This window comes from Brienomyrus brachyistius, chromosome 17 (assembly GCF_023856365.1).
Source record: "Brienomyrus brachyistius isolate T26 chromosome 17, BBRACH_0.4, whole genome shotgun sequence".
Classification (NCBI taxonomy): domain Eukaryota; kingdom Metazoa; phylum Chordata; class Actinopteri; order Osteoglossiformes; family Mormyridae; genus Brienomyrus; species Brienomyrus brachyistius.
Window position 1 is genome coordinate 15,835,109 of NC_064549.1, and position 20,026 is coordinate 15,855,134.

At 39.7% G+C, this 20,026-nt stretch overlaps 2 protein-coding genes across 2 annotated transcripts; one reads left to right on the forward strand and one right to left on the reverse strand.

Moving 5' to 3' along the window:
* Nucleotides 1-52: 52 nt before the first annotated feature.
* Nucleotides 53-1,856, reverse strand: LOC125712041 (olfactory receptor 2AT4-like). The gene is made up of 2 exons (XM_048981667.1): nucleotides 1,832-1,856; nucleotides 53-1,671 (listed from the first exon to the last, which is right to left on the reverse strand). The coding sequence occupies exon 2, from the start codon at nucleotides 1,647-1,649 to the stop codon at nucleotides 687-689; it is 963 nt and encodes a 320-aa protein (XP_048837624.1). The 5' UTR covers nucleotides 1,650-1,671; nucleotides 1,832-1,856; the 3' UTR covers nucleotides 53-686.
* A 12,481-nt stretch (nucleotides 1,857-14,337) lies between these two features.
* On the forward strand, nucleotides 14,338-17,356 carry LOC125712037 (olfactory receptor 52E8-like). The gene is made up of 2 exons (XM_048981662.1): nucleotides 14,338-14,469; nucleotides 14,850-17,356. The coding sequence occupies exon 2, from the start codon at nucleotides 14,885-14,887 to the stop codon at nucleotides 15,860-15,862; it is 978 nt and encodes a 325-aa protein (XP_048837619.1). The 5' UTR covers nucleotides 14,338-14,469; nucleotides 14,850-14,884; the 3' UTR covers nucleotides 15,863-17,356.
* Nucleotides 17,357-20,026: the final 2,670 nt, after the last annotated feature.

Consider the following 20,026-nt stretch of genomic DNA (forward strand, 5'->3'; position numbering starts at 1 on the left):
GTACCACATAACTATTTTTTAGCAAGAACCAGTATAAATATCTATTATGGATGGTATTTGGAGATAATTTAATGGTTATAAATCACCCAATTGTACAAGACACATCAACGGGTCACAAATGATTTTATCTATCACGAGGCGAAGTTTTTAAAGATCCCCTTTTTCTGACTATAATGAGTACAACCATCATTGCATACTGAGATAGAACTAAGTCAAAGGGGTTTCATTTGAAGCATAAAGGAGATTACATAATCGTTTATGGAAGGTGCTTTATATTTCATCTGTGGCTCCTTGTTAACATCCAAAGCATGAATTGCTGAACAGAAAACACAAATAGAAATAGTTTCAGGGCAATTACTTATTTTCTATGACAAATATTGTCCACATTTTTCCTGTGCTGTCAGGCTTTCTGAACACACACCGAATGAGTTTTTGTTATTGATCTTTTTTATACGCTATTAAATGAGGAATTAGGGTTAGGGTGAGTCCTTATGGCTTATGTAAAAGACACTGTAAAAAATAGAGCAACTCACAAAAGATACAACAAAAAATTATTCAAAATTAAGCATTTTTTCACAAAAGATATAAGGTTGTGACTGAGAGTTAAAAGTAAAAGCACCATTTCACTACATTTTCATTCTATAGAGATACTGCATAGTTTTATGTACTCGCAACACAGCTAAGTCTTAGCTATGGCCAGCTACTCTCCCAACCTTTCTGATTTTCCATCTCCTGACTAAAGTATCCTTGATTTCTTTGGTTCTGAAGCAGTATATCAGAGGGTTCACCATGGGGGGAATGAGGCTGTACAGTATGATCATCAGGATACGGAAATCAGTGCTGATCGTCAGCTTTATGTTGTTTGCGATGTAAACGAAACACCGGGGGATGTAATACAGGCCTATGATGAATAGCTGTGGACTGCAGGTGGAGAAGGTTTTGTACCGTCCCTCTGAGTCTGCAATTTTGAAGACTGATATAATGATTACGATGTAAGAAAATACTATGAAAGCAAGTGGACATAGCAAGATTGTCATGGCTACAATGAAAGCTGTCAATTGAACCTCCTTTACATTTTCACACGCTAGTCTGGTTATACCGATATGGTCACAGTAACACTGTACGATGACATTTGAGCTGCAGTAGGACAAAGAGACGGCCTGATATACAAGCAAAGCCATGAAGAAAAGACATACGAGCCAAGCTAGGCCACACAGGGCCAGAATGGTGGAGTTCTTAATGAGTACATGATATCTGAGAGGGTTACATATGGCAACATAGCGATCAAGAGCCATTATCATTAATAAAACTGAATTTACAGACCCCAAAAAATGAACCAAGAACATTTGCAAGAAGCAGGCAGTGAAGGACACAGTCTTAGCTTCAGCCCAATACCGGGCAATCATTTTTGGCAGAGTAGTGGTGGCGAAAGCAATGTCCGAAATGGCCAAGTTACAGTATATGAGATAAGAGGGCTTTTGGAGGCATCTCTCTTTGGACACCAAAATTAATATGAAACTATTACCTGCTACAATGGCTAGATAGACAAAGAACATAAGGGCTGAGACAGGTCCATTGTACGCAGGCTGAAGTCCTGGGAACCCTAGTACAACAAATTCTGTTATGGAGGTAACATTAGAAGATGGCATGTCCAGATGAAAACGAGGCACACTGTGAAATGTGAAAGGAAGAGAACACGCATGAGAAAATATGCACAATATATTCCATTTTCTTTTGCGAATAGCCAAATGAAAATAATGCACTTTAAGAATACATTTCCTATTTTTATGTATTTAATGCATTTGTTTGAGTTACTAAGGATTTCCCTTACCTGTAAAGACGCTGAAACACTACACTCACACACGGCTAGACTTGTTTGCAGTATTTAAGGACTACATCCTATGACAAGAGGCATGTCATACCAGTCTTAAGGGACTTAATGCATCTAACAATTCCCACGAACACTTGCAATTTCCTCTCTTACACAAACGCCTGCAAGTAAGATCATACTTAGTGTTCATGATGACTACTATTGTATATAATAAATAAGAAAAGTTAATAAAGGAATGCATGTATGCACAGTGTTGCCAGTCCCAACACCAGAACAGATCTGATGGACAGGCCCAAGATTTTCACAGTGGAGCCATTGGGGTGACAACACATGTACTGTAGGACTGGGCAATACGGACCAAACACCAAGCCTCAATATTTTTAGGCAAAGCCTAAACATTTTTTTTTGTATTTTTAGGTACACAATACACTTTCCAGCCCTAGGTAAAGGTAAAAGTTGTTGTAGGGGGAGAGAGACCAGTCACAAATCCTGTGGCAGGTAGGTAAGAGAACTTTCTTCCTCTGTAATGATTTCCAGAGACTCTGTTCCATAGCCATCTGATGCCCAGAGCTGATAAGCTGGATCTTACCAAGTAGATGGAAGTTTGAGATCCAAGTAACAAAGGTACAGAGGGCTAAACTAATTAATAAATCAATGAACCAATTAAGTAAACTGAACCACGTATCTAAAGAAATATGAATTGAGGAAACACAAAGCCTTGTACAAAGCTTGTAGTCTGGGCACCCACAGGGCCAAAGCGAGAGTGCTGCCGTGATAGTACCCTCCAGCCAGTAAGACACCAAAACTTAGGAGGATGACCAGAGTGGGCTGATCAGATCAATAGTAAACCAATTGAGGGTTTAGCACATTGCAAGCCGGAACCCAACTGTGTTCCTCTACCATACCCTTCACTGTCAACTAGATAGTCCAAGTGACCTTGGTGGCACTGGGAGTCAGGAAAGGCCCGAATGTGGTGAGCTGGGGCCCTTCCTAACTCCAGAGTGCCCCCACTGGAAAGACACCCGCCATGAGTGCCTAGATTATTGGTTTGAGGAGGGAAACATGGGAGAGATTCGGTACCGGGAGGGGAGTTTTGACCAGTAAGTAAACAGGGTTGACACGACAAACTACACAAAATGGGCCTACAAACCATGGAAGCAGTTTTAGATGGAAGTTTGAGATCGAAGGTGGAAAGGCACACAGGGTTTCTTTTTTGATATTCCATTATGTTGCGCCTCTGCTTGTCAGCCTGGTGCCATAAGCACTTAATAGCGGAACTGATGGAGTTGAGGCCATATTCTGCAGATCGCCTCTGATGAGTGGAGCCAGGGGTCGACTGCTGGGACATCAGCAGGTGTAGAGTCCTTGTATACATCTCCCCTAGGACTCAGACAGTACTAGGGATCCCAGGAAGACCTATTCAAGGAATATTAAAGCTTTTAGGGAATAGTTGGCAGCTGATTGCCAGCCCTGCATTAACTGTATCAACCTCTCTTCTGCAGCATTGCCACAAACAGGGTAGTCGAAGATGGACCTGAACTCCATTAGCAACCAATCATAATTGTCTACCAGTTCCCCTCTATGGTCCCATTCCATAGTGGCCCAGTCTAGAGCTGTCCCACTGAGTCGAGAAATGACCCATGGCAGACTAGCAATGCCCCTAGTCACCCTGTGACAGGGACTGGATGGGACACTGCCGGAGGCTGGACACTGACATGACATGGCTGGTTTGGAGTAGCAGTGCAAGATGGACAGGCCTGTCACAGGCAGGACAGGACAACATGACCTGAATAAAACAGGAGGAATGTGAGCACATGTGCAGACTAAACCCCAATCAAACACATCTCACTCAATTACCAGGTTTAGTAGGTGTATCTGAGCAGGAAAATAAACAACTGTGTTGCAATCTGGCCCTCCAGGACCAGAATTGGGGAGCCCTGCTCCATAGTATGTCTCGCTTCAGTGTGTTTCAACAAAAATATGTTTGTAGCACTTATCCTGGTTTAATGTTCTTAATGATTGTGTTCTTGTTTTATTTAGTAATCTTATGTGGTCAGTTCATAGAAATGTGGCTTTCTTGGGATGAAGATATCTGCACATATCCAGGCCTGTGCAGGCCTCTGAAATCTCATTTGATTGGGGAATATCACTTTTTAGCTGGTAAATGGGATGCATGAGGCACTAGGACACAGAAGGAGGATGCAAATGTAGTTTTATTATAAATAAACAAACTACAAGCCCTTTATTAATGATGCCTTAGCCTGCTCATAGAAAACAAAAGGTGATCATAAAAATGAGCTGGGTGGGCCAATAAAGGAACAAAGGGAAGTGCATTTTTTGAATGGAACCTACTAAACATGTTTTGGTTTTACTCCACTGGAAGCTGTGTTTGAGAGCTTAATCTCAATGAAATGCAGCTTCAGTGAAATTGTCTGTTCTTGGCGTGACCTTAATTTACGGATTCTGTTGGCAGCCATGTTAGTGGTCATCAACTGTTAAATAAAGTTAAGGGTGTTTCACTGCTCTGCACTGCACCTTCACTTATTTCTATAATGAAAATCACCACACCTGTATGTGCATTTGGGTCTACATGCATTTAAAGGTAAGTTGTATGGCTCTGCTAGGCTCAGGCTAGGAATCTGTGCTTGTGTCTGGTGTTGTCTGATGTTTAACCAAATGGCAGGCAGGGTAATAATATCACTGCCTTGCACCTGTAGCTTCCAGTATAGACACTGGACCCCAGGTTTCAGAAAATGGATGGATGGGTGGATGTTTGGATGGGTAATAATATCACTATTGGGCCTTTGAGCAAGGCCTTTAATCCCAAAAATCTATTACAGAGTGCTGGAAAATGGCTAACCCTGTGGTCTGACACCAAGGTTTACTCTCAGTTTAAACTAAGCTACATAAAACTTAAAGTTATAAATTATGCCTTCATTAGAAATATGTGGTGTTGGTGCAGATTCAAAAAACTGTACAATATCTGTGTCAATGTGTCAATATCTGTACATCTCTTGGAGTTCACTGACATCAGTGACTAAGCAATAGTTTAAAATAGCATTGTTGCTCACTGTTGGTTTCCTAGCTCAGGTGTGGGAAGTACTTAATTACATTCTGCTAATTAGGCATTTGTTTACTGTCAGGAGTTTGATGGACTAATTGTACCTTCGAGAATATTGTAACCTTTGTGCTTATCATTCTGAATGCACAGTCAGTTGAAGTGACCTTGTTTACTAATACACTGTCACATACAGAAAAACACACATACAGTAAGAGAATAAGAAGGCCTTACTACCTATAACCCATTAATGTGTTGGAACTGTTTAAGAATTCACACAAAATGAGAGTAAGGACAGTTTATAGAGAGGCTCAAAAGGACAAACCAGTCACACCAGGTAACATACAGTGCTCCCTTCAAATGTTTATCCTACACTTACATATTGTTGATGCAATTTGGCTATTTTTAAGATAAAAAAAAAATACTCCGAACCAATTACACAAAAATATGATACAGGAACTGCTCAAAAAAGAGAGAACAGCATGCCTTGTCATCCATCAAACAGATGGTCTTTCGCAGACTTACAGTAGATTCCAGGGCCTGAATATTATGCATAAATGGAAATCAAAAAGTAAGAGTGACCATTATTAAATTTCATAAATCATAACTGATCATTCTTCAGATCACTGATAAAAATACAAGATGTCATAGTATATTTACAATTGAGGGAACAGCAAAAATTGCTTGTTTAAACCATTTATGTAGATTTTAATGAAAGTAGCATGTTTCCGTACCAAATAAACAGTGGGACGTACAGAAAGAACAATAGGAAGTATAGAAAATACAGCTGACGTAATTTTAGTATTGTGACAGCTGTGACGAGATAAATTCATCTGAAATATTTCCATTGTCTTGCTCTGTTTTCATATAGTAAATTACAAGCAGTTTACACCAGGTAATACCCTGACATGAAAAGGTTCATTTCATGACACTCAAGGATGAAACCAAAGCATGTAGTCAATTTTCCTTCCGTAACATATCATTAGTATATAGGAGCATTATTTGCACAGAACAGCAGACTCCAGGACCTCCTGAGAGTAATAGAAAGGCCCAGTGGCCTAACTAGCTGGTCTTTAACAACACAAATCCCACATGTAAATAATTAGATTCTCTAACTACCCCATATCTGAACTGTCCCCAAAGCTACAACATTTGTTTATTAATTTTATAATGAGCTAATAATTAAATCATATACTGCTCTCCACTCTAAGGAGTGAAAAAGAAATTGCGGTTTACAGAGTCCATTTGTCCTTCTAGCTAGCTATTCTGGTCAGGGCCAGCAGGGATAGGGCACATGTTGGGGTTCAGCCTAGATGGTAGGTTTGCCCATAACAGGACACACACAGATGCAATTATCCAGCTTTGTTTGCAAACTAGAGAGGCCTCTAACTGTGTCTAACTGTGTTTCTTTGGACTGGGGGAAATAAATAAATACACGTAGGAGAGATGGGGTCCAACCCTGCAGCCCTAGAGATCTGAGAGAATAGTACTAGCCAGTCCGGCTAGAATTCCTCTTCGTAGAAAATGTTTATCATCATTTTATTTAGCTGCACAAACTACTGCAAATCATTTCTTGTTTTGAAGTTTGTTGGCTAGGCATATAGCATACATACCACACAGAAACACACACAAAGAATCAAACAAAGCAGCACATTATTGCTGAGTAACCGAGTCAATGAATTATTACAATTGATATAGTACCTTATTATTACTTCCAAGAAATACAAAATGTGCCTACCGCCCCCCCCCCCCCCCCCCCCACCATTTACCATAACCCATAGACCATCACCCTAAATCAGTCTTAAAATAACACATAGTCCACTTAATATAATACATAACTTTTGTTCCTTATGGACATCAGAGTAACAATAATGGTGTTAATTCACATTTGCATATACATTTTATAGTACATTATTATTGAAATATGAAATGAAAATAAAGACCAAAACTAAAAGTACAAATAAGAGAAAAGTGAAGTATCATTATCCCCTTAGATTTCATTTCATGACGGTGCGGCAGCCGAACAGTTTCATCACCTTTGCTTCTGCACACTGGGAAATGGCATCTATTACAGGCACCATTTGTCATGCAAGTCAGCTTCTCAGGTGAAACATTTCTCAAGAAGCTCTGCTAATGATGTGTTGACTGTTTACAATCAAGTCTGTCGAGATGGATTAATTATTCCTGTGAGAATGTTGCGTTTGCCCGTTTGTTATTACATGCACCCTGTCAGATGTGAATACAGTCAATCGAGAGGTAATTGGCATGAGGCACAGCCTCATTGTTTGTTTCATCTCACAAGTGTCATCTTTATCCTTAGGGAAACTAAAGCTCTCTCCACATCATTAGTGTTTATTGCATGTCTGTGTTTCATCAGCAGCAGTTGAAAAACAATGACTTTATGAACTGAATGTTACAGTAGCTCCAGTGAATATTGCTTAGAAGTTACACTGTTGGCAACAAATATTGCATCATGGGTCTTTGTGTCATGTGCAAGCTACATTCCCTTATCTCAGAATGATGGCTGTTGTTCTCATTGTATCCCTTCATCTGATGAAGTCATCCAAAGTGCTTACTATACTGTCAGATCTATACAACTGGAAATGCAGGAATTTCCAGTAGTCACAGACCAACGAAAGAGAGAAAAAACTATATGAACAAAAGTATTGGGAAACACCTCTTAATCAAGTGTTTCATTCAGACCTATTGTCACAGGTGTATAAAATCAAGCACCTTGCCATGCAGTCAGGTTTACAAAAATTGGTGAAAGAATGTGTCGTTCTGAGAAAAGCTCAGTGAATTCAAGTGTGGTACAGTCATAGGATGCAACCTTTGCAATAAGTCAGTTTGTGAAATTTTGTCCCTGATAGATATTCCAGAGTCAACTGTAAGTGCTATTATTGAAAAGTGGAAGCGTTTAGGGACACCAAAAAAGACCACGTAAAGTAAGAGACCAGGTAAAGTGAGAGACCAGGTAAAGTGAGAGACCAGGTAAAGTAAGAGACCAGGTAAAGTAAGAGGATGCTGAGGTGCATACTGCATAAAAGGCGGCAAAACTTTTTTGACTCAATAACTGCAGAGTTCCACTCTTCCTCTGGCATTAACCGCATAGGGCAGATCAGACAGGCATGGTACTCACAGGCTGGGTAGGAGTAGGCAGGACTGGAACAGAACGGGAGAGACAAAAGACAAGGTGGTTGGAGGGCTCGGTAGGGCTCTAAGAAGGGCCACAATACTTTGCACTGAGTGCGAGGACGAGTGGGGATTTAAGGCCTGAGGTAGATAGAATTGCCACTTAGTTGGTGTGCCTTGCCCTGCTGGGTTTGATAATAGGATGCCACCTTTGCAATAAGTCAGTTTATTCCCTGCTAGGTATAATACAGTCAGTTGTAAGTGGCATTATTGCAAAGTGTACACATTTAGGAACAACATAAACTCAGCCACAAAGTGGTAGACCATGTAAAGTAACAAAACAGGGTCACAGAGTGCTGAGGCACATGCTGCGTCAAAGTGACTGAATAACTGCAGAGTTCCAAACTTCCTCTGGTGCTAATCCCAGCACAAAAACTGTGCGCGGGGAGCTCCATGGAATGGGCTTTCAAGGCCTAGCAGCTGCATGCAAGCCTCACAGGTGTAATGCCAATGTGTTGGATTGAGTGGTATAAAGCATGCTGCCCCTGGACTCTGGAGCAGCGTAACAAAGTATACAAAGAAAGGTCCATAAAGTCATGGTTGGGTGAGTTTGGTGTGGAATAACTTGACTGGCCTGACCTCAACCACATCAGACACCTTTGGGATGAACTGGAATGGAGATTGTGAGTCAGACCTTCATGTTCAACATCAATTCCTGACCTCACAAATGCTCTTCTCGATGAATGGGCAAAAATTCCCACGGACAAACCGCGAAATTTTGTGGAATGGCTTCCCAGAAAACTAGCAGCTGTCATAGCTGCAAAGGGGGAGAGGGATCAACTCCACATTGATGCCTATGGATTTAGAATGGGATGTCGTCAAAGTTCCTGTAGGTGTAATGGCCGGATGTTCCAATGCTTTTGTCCATATAGGGTACCTTTTAATACTTTTGTAATTATGCATAGTAGTCAGGACCTGGAGTCTCTATGTTTCAGAAAGAGGCCTGAGACCCCTCTGTTTGATGGCTGACAAGGCATTTGTGAATGTACATCTTACATGTGCAGGTCCTGACCAGGTGAACACTTAGTGATCAGACAAATGCTCTTTTTTTCTGAGTACTTAAAGCATCTCATGTTTTTGTGTAATTGGTGAGGAGTTTTTTTATTATGCAGTGGGCACATTGTATCAACAATATATAGGAAATATTGTAGGAAATATTTATTGCTGGGGGGACTCAATATTTTTCTTGTACTTTTACTTTTTGTCTTTCGAACTTCTCAATAAACTGTCTTTGTGCTACTTGAGTGAATGAGTGCTGAGTGAATTCTTAAATAGTACCAATACGTTAATGGGTTAAAGGCAGTAATAACGTCTTTGCATTCTTTTATTATATGAGTGTTTTTCTTTGCGTGTATCAGTAAAGAAAGATCACCTCGGTTGACTGTGCATTCACAATGATAAGCACAAAGGTTACAATATTCTCAAAGGTACAATTAGTCCATCAAACTCCTGACAGTAAACAAATGCCTAATTAGCAGAATGTAATTAGCACTTCCTGCACCTGAGCTACAAGACCAACAGAAGCAACAATGCTGTGTTAATCTACCGCTAAGTCATATTATTCTTTTTTGACAGAACGGTGATGTCAATGAACTCCAAGGGATTGAACTCCAGTCATTAAATACATTTCCTGCATTTGCGCCAACACTACATCAATTTGATGAAGGCATAATTTGTAATTTGAAGTTTTAAGTAGTTTAAGTTTAGGCAATTTAAACTGAGAATAAAGCTTGGGGTCAGATCACAGGATCAGCCATTTTTCCAGCACATTGTTAAGGTTTTTTGGATTAAAGCCCTGTTAAGGATTTTTGGATAAAGCCCTTGCTCAAGGACCTGGTAGTCATATTATTACCCTGCCTGTATTTTGGTCAAACCACAAACTATCCAGTCATAAGCACAGATTCCTGACTAGTAGAGCCACACAACAAACCTACACATAGAAGTATGATGATTTTCATTATAGAAACGGGTGCAGGTGCAGTGCAGAGCAGTGACACAGCCTTTTATTTATTTACTTAACAGGCCTTACTTTATTTAATAGTGGATGACCAGTTACATGACTGCCAACAGAATCTGTAAATTACGCTCATAACAAGAACAGACCATTTCACTGAAGCTGTATTTCAGTGAAATCAAGCCCTTAAACACCACTTCCAGTGAGACAAAACCAGTATGTGTTTAAGGAGCTTATGCATAGCTCTGCAGAAATGTAGATTTCTTCATCACAGAAACAACAGCCACATCTCTACAGCAGTTTTACTAAATTAACGAACAAGAATACAGTCATCAAAAAGATTGAGCCAGGAAAAGGTGGGTTGCAGACCTCCCTGCTAGGACAGGTTCGAGCCCTCTCCCCACAAAGACCCCAGACTAGCACACATGACTAGAAGGACGGATTTTGTAATTAGTAATTTCTTTATGGGTAGAAATTAATTCTCACCCCCGAGAGCTGCATATGATTAAATTATTATCTTTTTCAAATGCAATAAACAAATGTTGTAGCTTTGGGGGCAGTTCAGATATTGGGTAGTTAGAGAATCTAATTATTTACATGTGGGATTTGTGTTGTTAAAGACCAGCTAGTTAGGCCACTGGGCCCTTCTATTACTCCCAGGAGGTCCTGGAGTCTGCTGTTCTGCGCAAATAATGCTGCTATATACTAATGATAAGTTACGGAAGGAAAACTGGCTACATGCTTTGGTTTCAGCCTTGAGTGTCAAGAAATGAAATATCAAGATATTACATTAGTAGATGTGCTAGCACATCTACTACATGACAGCAGAACAAGGCTAGAATTAATTCAGATCTATGTCTTTTTCTCATTAGAGTTTAGTTCATCGATCCATCTTCTAACTGCGTATCCCAGACAGGGTCACAGAGACTCTGGAGTCCATCCCAGGAAGCACAGAACACAAGAACACCCAGGATCTGATGCCATTTCAGGATACACATTTATATACACATGAAATCATTTACATCACATTAATGTGGGAGATGCTTTTACCCCTAGAAAGCAGGTGTCAGACCTGTGAAACTAATCTGCTGGCCATAGGATTTGAACCAACAACCTTCAGATCAGACGAAAAGAGGTACCAACCCTCTGAGCCATACACTGCAATTGAAAAGGCAGTTCAGAGATGCCAGTTCACGTTATCAATATTTAAACTGTGAAAGGAAACCAAAGTTTCTGCAGCCGCACAGAACATGCAAACTTCACACACACAGCAGAGGTAGGAGCCCCCAGCTCTGGAGGTGTGAGGCTACTGTGCTACAAGTATAATGTTTACTGTTTAATTTGCGATATGCCAATTCCGATAAAAAGTGATTATTGTCAATAAATCTATCCAAACATCTGTCTCTTTCCTTTTCTGTTCTGCATGAGGTGTCATTGACATTGGAGAGTCATGTGACTCCTTCATTTGATAACAGTAACAACGTGTGGAAAGGCAGCATTCTCATGGGTATAATTATTACATCCATCTCCTCAGGGTCCATGATGAGCAGACAAAACATCATTAGAGCAATAGAGGCCAATGAAGAGCTTGAGCACCTAAGCCCCTGAGCATCAGATTTGCTTCTCAGTTTTGGCACCTCTACACTTGAGGGCAAAACTCTTGTTTGTTTATTACAGGAGATGACACAATACTGTTCTGCAATTGCATTATGACAATGTGAAGTCATTCTTAATCTTTTTATAGTAACAACATCCATGCATCCATCCTCCACCGGTTTTTCAGTCTACCCTTTCAATCTGTTGTAAGGGGTGAATGTTACAGTTTACATAATAATTACAATTATATATGTATGTGCCAGAAACAATTGAGATCTCAACACATACATCTCCAAAATATACTAAACAAAAATACACACACACAACACTTAACCTACACTAAAAGATTTTATTGAAAAGAAATTAATAAAGGGAAATTCAACAAGTGAAACTGATTCATTATGCTTAAAATACCACATAAAATATGGTGGGTCATTGAGAGGAATTCCCACATTCATATCTGGTATGACCTCCATTTTCCTGTAGCAGCATGACACATCTCCTTAGAGGTGATCAGGTTGTTGATTATGGGTTATGTAATATTGTTTCACTGTACAAATTCTGTGTGATATCTGATATTGGTGTGCTGTCCTGCATCTGGGCCAGTGTGTTGCTCAAAACAACTGCACAATTATTTTCCTCATAATTAGACCTCCTGTTTAGTAATGCCACAACTTTGCAACAGACTGATTATCAATACATTTAAAAAGGTATTTTATTTAGCAAAATTTGAAAGGCATGTCCTCTTTGTATCTTGGATTTTTTTCAAACTGCTGCAAAATCACACCAAAACCCAAAGTGTATTTATATTTTTTGTTGATTATGCCTTTCTACTGCCACGGCTCACTCAGCTGGTACTTTAAGGCCTGTAGCATTGTGCCATGTTAGCCTGTATGCTCTCAGGGAGGTAGGCTGGAGGTGGCTGTCATTCACGCTCTCCCACTCACCTCCATTGTCCAGCCGCAGCTTATTTTGGTTTGGTTTCCACTTCAGTTGCCCTGATGATGATGTCATTCACAATCATTAGTAGATTAAAACTGTACACTGAAAACTGGAAAAGAGATTAAATGCTAATGGGGAAAAAAGCCATCTTAACGAGCAAATTACTATTCCAGATGAAAATATATGACACGACATATATCAGAGGGGTATACGGTTTATGATACTATTCAATTTAATTTTTTTATTAATTTATTTTCCTGTTTACAGATGTGTAAAATAAAAATGAATGGGAATGTTCGAGGTCTGCAAATGTTTAACATTTGCTGCATCTGCAACTGCACAGTTACCTCAGCAGTAATATTTTTCAAATGCAAACAAAATACTGCTAATCCAAAGTCTGGAGTTTACCATTACAACACGAGAAGATTTAATTGTAGAATATACAGTATTTTCTGAAAACTTCAGCTTCTTCATGGTTTCGAAAACCTGATGCTACCACCCTGACAGATCCTTCTAACAACAGAACAATTTAATTATGGCTAATAATTCCTGATGGGCCAAATCCAGCAGGTAGCAACCGTCATTACTGAAATAGCTCAGGAAGTGACAGTCAAGGTAGGTCATACCTTGGTATGGTAAGGTAGGTTGTTCAGGGTCCAGCTGAACTGATTAACCCGGGATTATAATCGAATAACCTGATATGTAACAATACAAAACTTATGTTGTCAAAAATGGCAATCAGTTCAGTTTACTTATATTTCCAGGGAGGTCCAGAGGCTACCCTGGGGCCTATGGGCACAAGGCAGGGAACAACCCAGGATGGGGTGCCAACCTATTGCAAGGCACACTCACACTTCAGTCACTCGCACACCATTTACTCACACATACACACCTATAGGCAACTTAGTGACTCCTATTAACCTCAGCATGCTTTTTGACTGTGGGGGGGAAACCGGAGTACCTGGAGGAAACCCTACGATGACATGGAGAGAACATGCAAACTCCACACACATGGAATTCTGGCAGAGACTCGAATCTCGGTCTCAAAGGTATGATTTGACAGCACTAACCACTGCACCACCATGCAAAACCAATCCATTGAAGCCTAATTATAAGTTCTAATATCTAATTTGCTAGGTCAGCGACCTTATTAAAAAAGGTCAATTATTTTGTTCTCATTCAACATTAGGTTTGGGTACATGAGAACACCTGAGATTTGCATCTCCCAGCCCTGAGATGACCATGGGACTTGACACTTACAGTTTTGAAAGAAATGAGAGGGTATGTGATATCGTGAGAGCCACAGGCTTAAAGGAATTGGCTGGCTAAGTTGGCACCCTGAAAAGTATTTTCATCCTCTGCAGTGCCGGCACAGAAGAGCTATGCGATATAGGGTGCCCTTTGAAGTACTCATGCTCTCTGCCGTGCCAGCACAGAACAGCGCCGACTAGTGGGGGGGGGGGGGGGGCGAACTGTGTTAAGGATGTTAAGGATGCTGTTAGGTTAGCAGTGTGACCAAAAAAATGTAAGTGAAATGGCAACAATAAAATTAGCATTTTAAAATAAGCAAAGATTGTTACTAGGGCCTCCAGGGAGCTCAAGATGTCAAACTGGCTGAAACATCCATTGCTGACATTTACACTCCCCAATTGAGGATTAATTCCTTTTTATTCATTACACACGCACACACACACACACACACACACACACACATAAGAAAGATATTAATTAACCATTTATTTTGGTGATGTCACACACAGAACATCATGGAACCAAACGTATATAAGTCTTCAGTCCACTAACAGGAGAAGGAACAAGCAGGCAGACGCTTCCTATGCAGAGGCAAAGACAAATTAAATCATCGGAAATTGTCGGTTTTTTGGCAGCATACAGTAGGTAAGATTATATACTTAAAATAGCCCTGAAGCAGGTTCATAGATATGGAATCTTATTTAGTTTAAAACATTATTAAAGCATATAGTTTACAGATCTTCAAAAGTGTTGTGTAATATAGTACAGTTTAACATTATTCCTTAGTTCCTTATTTATTCATTATTCATGGCTGGTAGAACTTAATTCACAGATTATATGGGTTATTGGACATATGAAGTAAATGATTTACTTAATTATTAGCATTTTTCCTTTTACATAAGTTGAGTTTATGCATTCAGAGATGCCTTTCCGCAAACTGTCACACTAAGATTATTTTTTCTGTATATATAATAAGTGAGATCATTTTCTTTTACATAACAAAATGCTACTTTTTTTTCTTTCAGGCCAGAGTACAACAGCTCACAATACTGTTCCTGCTATGACATCATCCATGAACTCAAGTTTAAATTTCATTGTGCGACCCATGTCCTTCATTATCAGTGGTTTCTCCAGTATTCCCAATATTAAGTACTACTATGTTTTCCTCAGTTTTATTTATACTGCCACAGTGTTGGGAAATTTATTTGTCATGGTAATAATCTATGTAGACCAAAACCTTCACACTCCAAAGTACCTTGCAATATTTAACTTGGCAATGGCTGACTTGGGAGAGAGCACCGCCCTTATTCCCAAAGTGATTGAAACCTTCCTTTTTAATACACAGGAAATTTCCTATGGTGCCTGTTTGGCCAACTTGTTTTTTGTATTTTTGTTCAACTGCATGCAATCCATCACTCTCACTCTCCTGGCATATGACAGATTCGTAGCGATTTGCGTTCCACTGCGATATAACAGCATCGTCACAAATACATCAATGGCCATCATTCTCACGGTGTTGTGGCTGTTTGATTTAACAATTATGATGGTTATAGTGGCCTTGATCACCAGACTGTCTTTCTGTAAATCCACAGTAATTGATAGCTACTTTTGTGACCATGGGCCAATGTACAAACTGGCCTGCAATGACAATTCTTTAAATGCAGTGATGGCAATATTTAACATAGTGACATTCATTTTTCTTCCATTGACATTGATTGGACTGTCATATGCATGTATTTTGGTGTCGCTTTTTAAAATTGCATCATGGGAGGGACGTCTAAAGGCTTTAAAGACCTGTTTCTCTCACCTGATATTGGTGTTGATATTTTATATTCCGTTAGTTAGTACCTATATAGCTGCCATGGCCACCTCCATCCACCGTGATGTCAGGATAATTAATACATCACTATCATACGCCATTCCCCCCATGTTGAACCCCATTGTATATTCTCTGAACACTGCAGAGATCAAGGACTTTGTAAGGAAAATGTTCAGAAGGAAGACGCACAGTGTTATTGGCACTGCATCTCAGAAATAATCAGATGGAGGGGAAACTGAAATCAGATCCATTTTATGCCTGGCCAGTTAGTGGTTCAGTACTGCCTTTTTGGTTTTCTAGGGTTAGTTTTTATTTTTTGGTGAATATGATCGTTATTAAAATCATATGTAGTATATGGGCCTGAAAGAGCGTAGAGTAAAATATATCAGATTGGGATTACGAAACTTAGATTTGCATACACCAATAAGTAAGGAAATAAGCCAAGAGAAAAGTTTCATTATAAGATACCTAAAATGTTAAACTTGGGATGTATCTTTTAAGAATTGCTACATTATCAGAAATCATACCAAAATGAAAATATACTTTTTCACTTCTTATTTACAAATATATTGATATTGATATATTGATTAATTGTGCTTCATTGGGGGTGGGAGGGGTGTTGCAGTGGTTAGAACTGTTGCTTTGTACCTTTAGGGCTGGGGTTCGAACTTTATGTGTGTGGAGTTTGCATGTTCTCCCCATGTCGTCATGGGAATCCTCTTGTTTTCCTCCCACAGTCCAAAAACATGTTAAGGTAAATTGCAGTTGCCAAACTGCCCATGGGCATGAATGGTGTGTGTGCCCTGCGATGGGTCGCCACTCCATTCCTGGGTTTTCCCTGCCTTGCGTCCATATCCATGCAGTCCTGCATAGCAGAGGGACAGATGGGTGGATGAATTACATTACTATTAAAACAAAAACAACTATCTGCTATTAAGGCTGTATTTTTTTATCTAGATTTTTTTATTTTGGATACAGCACTTCTTTACAGCCTATTTCAACATGAACTTTACATTATAATTTTTTAATAAATCATTTTTTAAATGCATATGCATTTTCATGTGCTTTAACAACACCCTGTTTCATGATACAGGCCCCAGGTGATTAAAAAAAAAGCTTAGAAAACATGAATAAAATGACTGAAAAGTATGGAGTTATATTTGTGCCACTATTTTGAGAGAGCAAGTTTATAGTTTGATTGAGCAATTTTAGATTTTGAGCAAACATAAATCTATTTTGTGCACAAAAACACAGAACTATAGCTTTACATTTGCTCTGTGAGTGTCTCTATTGGTCTCAGGAAATCCTACTGGTTTCCAACCCCAGTTTGAACAATAGCATTGTGCTTGTACCAAAAAAAAAGTTTTTTTTAATTTTCTATTCTGATTCAAATGTATGTCTTCCAATGTGAAAAAAGATGTTTGTTAAAAACTAGGAGTGAGCTATTTATGTTCTGCAAAGCTGATGTGGCAGTTCCATTTCTGTAACCATCATGTTGCTTGTTCTGACAATGTGTATAATAATGAGATACATATATTTCTCAACAATTGTGAAATAAAATTGTGATCTCAGTTCAGAATGAAACTGAACTGATTTGTGCACTGAATGCCCTAACAGTTCAGCAATTAAAAAAAAAAAGTTAATGTAACTGACAGATCATCGTTACATGTAAGCAACAGTGGCTTGCATTTTCTGTTACACTATAATGCTTTTGTAATATCTTTAATAAACTAATATTACATGGATCTTATGACAAGCATTGTATGAATTTCAGTAAATAGCAGAGTTGTAATTCTTAAGATCCTGATCTCAGCCTCTTCGCTGTCTTGGCTGTAAGTCCCAAAATATTACAACACATATTATATGAAATGATTTGCAAATATACTTCTTTCCTTTCACTCAGCGGAAATTAATTTTCCTGTGCTGTCCTTTTGTAGCGGCACTACTTAAAATTTACTACATCTCCCAGTTGCCCAATGCGGTATAATGCTATTGGACAGCTGCAGAGGGCACAAGGGCTGCTGGAAAGAGATATCGAGCAAGCGGGCCCTTTAAAAATGAACGTGAAACACCCTGGGAAGAACAAGATTGTCCATCTGTTTGTTTGTAAATCTCTCACACTCAACTGGATCACAACTTGACCACCTTGGTTATAGTTTCCATGTGCTGTCGTGTGCCTGCTTGTCCATTTAAGTTCGTCTTGAGTGTATATGTCTTCATCTGGGGAGTTCCCAATCAGGGCCATAACCAGATATGAGGTCACTGAGGTCTAGACCTCAGTAATTTTTTTAAGAACTAAAAATTTTATTTGAAGCTAAATATTCACCTGAATGAGTATTCACTCCAAATGAGAGGAGGCCATTCAGCCCATCAAGCTTGTGTGGGGAGAACTTAACTAATAGATCAGTTGTTAAAATGTCATCTAACTCTGATTTAAAGGTTTTAGCTTGCACTGCACTAACAGGAAGACTATTCCATAATCTGACTACACGATACTTTCTCAAATCCTGTTTAAAATGTTCTCCTGCTAATTTCCATCTATGGGCTTGAGTTCTTGTATTTGCACTAATATTGAAGTAACTATTTGGCTGAACAGCATCCTGACCTGTTAGAATCTTATATACCTGGATCATGTCCCCCCTTAGTCTCCTTTGCTGAAGACTAAACAGATTCAGTTCAGCTAACCTCTCTTAATAAGACATTCATCTAAGACCAGGAATCATTCTTGTAGCCCTACGTTGAACCCTTTCTAAGGCAGCAATGTTCTTTTTAAGGTAAGGTGACCAACCCTGCACACAATATTCTAGGTGGGGTCTTACCAAGGAATTGTATAATCATTGCATCACCTCCCCTGACTTAAACTTCACACACCTAGAGATGTAATCCAACATTTTGCTTTTTTAATTGCTTCCCTACACTGGGACATGGAAGCATCAACATACACACCGAGGTATTTCTCATAATCAGCTACCTTTATTCAATAACTCATTTATTCAATATCGTTAATGTAAATTAGGAATAGCAATGGCCATTCAAATGAGTGGATATAGCAGAAATAAATTAACAAGACTAGAAAAGTCAGTACATAGATCCTAATTAAATAAATAAAAAAATAATAATTAAGGAAATCAGGTGTAAATAAATTATAGAATCCCATATAGTCTAGCAGGTAGGATTCCTGGTTCTTACGCAGGCGGCCCGGGCTCAATTCCCAGTATGGGAATGTACGTTTGTGTCCTGGGTATGACATTAAACTGCATCCGGCCCTGCAAGTGGTCCTCCAACTTGCAAAGAAACACATTTTTTGAGGGATTGGCACTACAGCCACTGTAAAACAACTCACAACTGCTCGATACAAATACGCACAATACTGTACTTTTCTGCTCTCCTCAGGAGTAGCTTTGCTGCAGCTACGTGCAGGAAGGCTGCATGCACTATGAAAGGGATGGGGGAAAGCCTTTGGGAGGTTTCGGGAAACCGTCGGAGAGCTAAAAGGGTCTGCTCCTTCCAATGGTGTCTGATGTCACTCTTTTCAACGAGCATGACACTCAGGGTGTCTTGTCTGTTGTCTCAGTGTATGTTCTGACTGCAGTGAGTTATGTCACATTGAGGGAGACATTTTACTTGCAAGTTTGCTCGGTGGTTGAAGGGTACCCATAAGGTGACACTCCTCTGGTCATGGGTGACTTCAATGCGACCACTGGCACTGACAGGGCCTGCTATGAGGACTGTGTCGGTCCCGATGGGTCCATGAAAAGCAGCTCCATGTTTCTTGACTCTGCGAAAGGTCAGGGGTTGCGGATCGCTAGATCCTGGTTCAAACGCCCTAAGTCACATCGTTGGACTTGGTACTCTGATATTATAGTGGTGGGGCAAATGATTACAGTCAAACACCAGTGCGACGTATTGTTGCCATTTCCAATGTGCCGTACTGAGCGTTTAATTTGTCTCTTGTCTTCCCTGTTCATCCTGCCTGCTGTGTCCTGCCCTGCCGTTCCGCCTGCCCTACCTGCCTGACCCGCTTGCTCTGTCCTGCCCTGCTGCCCCATCCATCCTGTTCCTCCAATCCCATCGTCTCCCCGTCTTGTCCCTCCGTGTAGGACTGATCTCTCCGGAGAACGACCTCTGCCTGCCCCTCGATTATTCATTTGGAGATATTGTATATCATCTATTTTTTTACTCTGTTTTTTCTATCTATTCATATCCTCCACCAAAGAGAGTGTATGAATGTTAAGGAGTGCCTGAAGCATTCACCAGTAGGTTACAAGTCTGTTGTCTGTGACTTAATATGCAATTACCCTTTAACATGATAATTATTTACACTAATGTTTCTCACAATATCTGATATTTCATTTTACGCCACTAAATCAGATTTCAGTAAAC

What these genes read in the sequence shown, in the direction of transcription:
- LOC125712037 (XM_048981662.1), top strand. Translation starts at nt 14,885, where the DNA reads ATGACATCATCCATGAACTCAAGTTTAAATTTCATTGTGCGACCCATG.
- LOC125712041 (XM_048981667.1), bottom strand. Translation starts at nt 1,649, where the DNA reads ATGCCATCTTCTAATGTTACCTCCATAACAGAATTTGTTGTACTAGGG.